The sequence below is a fragment of the Olea europaea genome, chromosome 22, assembly GCF_002742605.1.
Source record: "Olea europaea var. sylvestris chromosome 22, O_europaea_v1, whole genome shotgun sequence".
Classification (NCBI taxonomy): domain Eukaryota; kingdom Viridiplantae; phylum Streptophyta; class Magnoliopsida; order Lamiales; family Oleaceae; genus Olea; species Olea europaea.
This window is the reverse complement of record NC_036258.1, coordinates 6,847,659-6,852,626: the sequence shown is the minus strand read 5'-3', so window position 1 is coordinate 6,852,626 and position 4,968 is coordinate 6,847,659. Positions and strand designations below refer to the sequence as shown.

The 4,968-nt window shown below is 34.2% G+C and overlaps 1 protein-coding gene across 1 annotated transcript; it reads left to right on the top strand.

Moving 5' to 3' along the window:
• Positions 1 to 1,349: 1,349 nt before the first annotated feature.
• LOC111371572 (nucleolin-like) lies at positions 1,350 to 3,995 on the top strand. Its single transcript, XM_022993633.1, has 2 exons — positions 1,350 to 1,755; positions 3,430 to 3,995. Exons 1-2 carry the CDS (start codon positions 1,465 to 1,467, stop codon positions 3,652 to 3,654), a joined length of 516 nt encoding a protein of 171 aa, XP_022849401.1. The 5' UTR covers positions 1,350 to 1,464; the 3' UTR covers positions 3,655 to 3,995.
• Positions 3,996 to 4,968: the final 973 nt, after the last annotated feature.

The following is a 4,968-nucleotide window of genomic DNA, read 5'->3' as shown; positions in this document are numbered from 1 at the left end:
AAATTGCACTCGACCTCACATAACTTTTTCTGTAAATCTCCTTGCAAGATATAGCTCTACACCTACTCAAAAGCATTGGAATGGTGTTAAACATATTTTTCGTTACCTAAAAGGTACTATTGATATGGGATGTTTTATTCTCAAAAGTCAGGATCTGCTTTAGTGGGATATGTAGATGCAGGTTATTTCTCCTATCCACATAAAGCTAAATCACAAACAGGATATGTGTTTACATGTGGAGGAACAGCTATATCATGGAGATCTGTGAAGCAATCCTTAACAGCAATATCCTCAAATCATTCTGAGATTATTGTAATCCATGAAGCAGTGCGAGAATGTATATGGTTGAGGAATATGACCTATCATATCCAATCATCATGTGGATTGATTTCAACAAAAGATAGTACAACAATTTTGTTTGAAGATAATGCAGCTTGTATCGCACAACTCAATGGAGGCTATATCAAAGGCGACAGGACGAAACATATTTCTCCAAAATTCTTTCATACACATGAATTTCAGAAGAATGGTTACATTGATATTCAACAAATTTGCTCAAGTGACAATGTGGCTTATCTATTCACAAAAGCGCTGCCAACATCTACATTCAAGAAATTAGTTCATGAGATTGAAATGCGTCGACTCAAAGATTTTCAGTGATCAATATTAGGAGAGTAGCTGTACTCTTTTTCCTTCGCAGGTTTTGTCCCATTGGATTTTCCTAACAAGGTTTTAATGATGCAGCATTTAATTTTAATACTCCAAAATAACTGTACTCTTTTTCTTTCGTTTGATTTTTTTTCCCATTGGATTTTTATCAAACAAGGTTTTAACGAGACAAATATTTTGTAATATGTCATTCAAGGGGGAGTGTTGTAAATAAAAAGTCCATTCAAGTTTATTGGTGAATGACATTTGTACCCCTTAGCCCTAGAAATTATTACTATTGTATCCCTAATTCTTACCTATAAATATAGGGTTTTGATTTTCAATAATACACACAAAAAATTTATTGAATTTTCTCTATTCTCTTTGAGTTTTTTTTATTTTCTTTTCCTTCCATTTTATAATAAATGTAATAGAATAAAAATTTTTGGGGGGCAAACCGGGGCTAAATTTGAGAGATAGAGAAGAATCCTAAACCCTAGATACCCTCACGCGCAGATCATGTGACAATACCAAATATCCGAGAGACACCGATAGCGCGCCGCAATCGCAAACCCACGAGAATTACCCTTGCTCCACCTCTACCCTCATCTTTACCGTCGATCACTCTCCACGTCAGCTATCCGCGTCAATTCTCAATTCAACGGTCCAGATCAGCTTACATTCTCCCCTCTCAGAAAACACACCTCTCCTGTTCTACCCTTTCCTTTCCCCCTTTATTCCTTCACAAAAAATTTCCTAATTTTCAAAAAATAAAAAATATCTGTAGTAGATTTTCTGGTTTTAGCTCAAGGAAATATGGTGGTGTTTGAGGACGAGGAAAAAATTGAAGAGGAAATTGAGGAGGAAGTGGATGGTGAAGATGACAATGAGGACGAAGACGAAGACGGCAGTGATGAGGACGAAGAGGAGAACGTAGAACCAGATAGTGGTGGACTGGGACCGGCTCAGCCGGTGTACGGTGACGACGACGACGACGACGATGAGGCTGGAGAAAACGAAGAAGATGACAACGACGATGACGACGACGACGATGATGAAGACGAAGACGACGACGATGATGACGAGGATGGAGAAGAAGGCGAAGAGGTAACAATACTCTGTATTTCTACATGTAGATGTACTTTACGATGAATTTTTCTGCGTTTTGACTACGTATTCGTTTGATATTTTTGGCGTTTTTAATGTATTTTTGGTTCTTTTTGCATTATTTTATTTAAAAACTGATAGATCTGGAGTCTCTGCAGAACCTTTTCTTGTGTACACACGAACTACGCAATGTCCGAATTTTCATTTGTTTAAAGTTTTCACTTTTTTGTTTATTTTATTTTTTATTTTCCGTATGTTTTGTTTATTTCGCATAATTTTCATTGAAGCTAGTAGATCTGGAGTTTTCGCAGAATTTTTTGGGCTTTTTTGGGGAGTAGAAATTGTCGTTATTGCGCTTTTAGCTTTATCGATTTACTTGGTCAAAATTTATTTATAATTTTTTCCTATGTTTTCCACAGTAGTATTTGATTGTTACTGTAAATGTTTTGTTAAAATTAGTTCAGATCTGAGGTTTTATTGCCTTTCTAGCTTGATTAATGCTATATACCTGTTCATCTCCAGTCTAAGCAGTGATCCTCTATTATTCCATGCACTGGAGATACTATAATTATTCTTTTAGCTTTGCTTTCTAGCAGGGCCTGTTGATGGCATGCCTGGTAATATAGTGGAACTTATTTTTGATTTGTTTTGAATTTCCTTCTAGATCTGTTGCCTATTTTATGAAATTTTGGAAATTTTTAGTATAAAACTGCCCTGTTTGGTTCCAGATCTGTCCCTTGGGACTATTACTGCTCATTCTACAATATTTGTATATTTTTTGACCTGCATAGCTCATATTCTCATTTACACTTGCATTCTATGAAACTTTAGGAAAAGTTCAAATCTGTTCTAAAATCTTCCAAGAAACCTGTTGGCTCTCGGTCGAGTCTTCTGTTTCCTTAGTCCCAACATTATGATATCTAGTTTCAGTGTTTTCATTTTACTCTTCTTGTGTTTGTTTTGGTGAGGTTAACAAGGAGGTTTGAGTTCTCTATCAGATTAATAGAGTCTGCCTGTTTCCTTTCAGGGGCATGTGTGTGCTAATATCGATAACATGCACTGACATGGATACATGTTTTTGACATGACACATGTCGAATACACTAACATACGATTTTTCAGAAAAGTGACACATTGATTAAATTCTTTAAAATTCTTCATTTTTATAATATAAAATTATATTATACTTTTATTTTTGGTAAATTTTTTTAAATATGAGTATTTATTTGTTAATTACTAATAACTTAAAGTTAAAAATATATAATATTTCAGATAAAAAAGAAAAATGAATATGTAGCGTCGGTATTTGACATGAACACGCTACATTAGTTGAAATGTCTGTTTTACAGAGCTTGAACATATAATATTTCTGATAAAAAAGAAAAATGAATATGTAGAGTATCAGTATCTGACATAAACATGGTACATTAGTTGAAATATCCGCTTTACAGAGCTTGAACATAATGGGGCATTGGCTTTTATTGATATTTTTAACAAGATGAACTGCATGGTTTTTTGTTGAGTTGTTAACGTGTGCGCATGAATCATGATTCACTTCTACATGAAAATCTAGTGCACTAAAAGGGGGGAATCATCTGAGTCAATACCAGTTCATTTCTTTCATCATATACCTTGAAATATGGTCGTATACTAAGACTAAAATGCATTAATGCAGGAGGATCTGGGCACGGAATTCCTAGTCAGACCAGTTGGTCGTGCTGAGGATGAGGAAGATGCTAGTGATTTCGAACCCCAAGAGAATGGCGAAGATTTTGAGGAGGATGATGAAGAAGATGATGATGGAAAAGTTGAGGCCCCACCAAAGAGAAAACGAGCTGGAGAAGACAACTCTGATGATAGTGATGGTGGAGAGGACGATGAGAGACCATCCAAGCGGTAGATTAACGGGTCAACCCATGTTGCATAGGTCAACTACTATCGACTATTTTGTTAATCCATCGCTAGATCTACTTGATGAGGATGGGATGTCTGGGACTATCTGGCAATGTCCTTTTCCTTGATGTATTATCTTGGCGCAATATTATTAGGATGAATTTTCTTGGAAATGCTTAATATGAGTACTTAGGACAAACTGCTTAATTATGGTGTTTAGGACTGTTATCGAAATATTTTCATTAGGTTTATAAAATTTGTACTTAGGACAAACTGCTTAATTATGGTGTTTAGGACTGTTTTTGAAATATTTTCAATAGGTTTATAAAGTTTGTAGTTTACCTGCAAGTTGTCTCTTTCAGTATATTGTCTATTTTTTTGTTTGTCTTTTGTTGGATATTTCATGGTATAATTGTACAGGTATCAGATGGATGATTACTTCCCATTTATCTATTCACGTGGGGTAAATTTCAGTTATGGTCATTGAACTTTCAATGAAATCTCTATTGGTCACTGAAATATCTATTGGTCGTTGCGGAATTGTTTAGCTCGCATCATATCGTAACTATATGCTTTGTAACTTTTAAGTGATGTGGTAGGAAAAAAAAATGGTCAAACTGAAAGTCAATATTTATGTTTTTAAATTTAGAGGGTAAAATGAACACTTTTATAGCCCTCGTTTGACCCTCATTTATGAGAAATGAAAATTGGTGAAATAGTATTTTTTTGAAAAAATGAGTGGTTGAAAAAGAAGAAAAAGTTTTCGATTTATATGTAATATTATTTTATGAAAAATTGTGTAGTTAAAAATAGGAGAAAGAAAAATAAAATGTAATGAAATTAAAATTAACGGGGGCCAAACGGGGTCATAACATGTATGCATAAGAAAAATAAAATGTAATGAAATTAAAATTAACGGGGGCCAAATGGGGTCATAACGTGTATGCATTGGTAAATTGGGATAACCCTTAATGATTATATCAAAGATTTATTGGATTGTCGGTGTCAACTAGGAACTTGAGTAAAAATGTGGTTACCGAGCTAAAATATTGCTGAAACTTGAATGCAATTTACTAAATCATTTAGGCCAAGTGCCTGATACTAAATCAGAATCAAGCTTGCCCTCTAAAAAAGAAAGTGTTGAAGTTTATGTAGAGCAATAAGTTGCTTGGTGTGTATATATATATATATATATATATATATACCTTCAAACCAAAATCTCAATTTCTCATCTTCTTTCACATTCGAATGAACGAAAATTTCTCATCTTTTCAAACACAAATAATCAGGTGATTGGAAATATTTTTAGGCGAATATAATC

Excerpts from the sequence above, each read along its gene's own strand:
- LOC111371572 (XM_022993633.1), top strand. The coding sequence starts at position 1,465 with ATGGTGGTGTTTGAGGACGAGGAAAAAATTGAAGAGGAAATTGAGGAG. Across the intron at positions 1,756-3,429 it reads ATGGAGAAGAAGGCGAAGAG|GAGGATCTGGGCACGGAATT; the intron begins GTAACAATACTC and ends GCATTAATGCAG.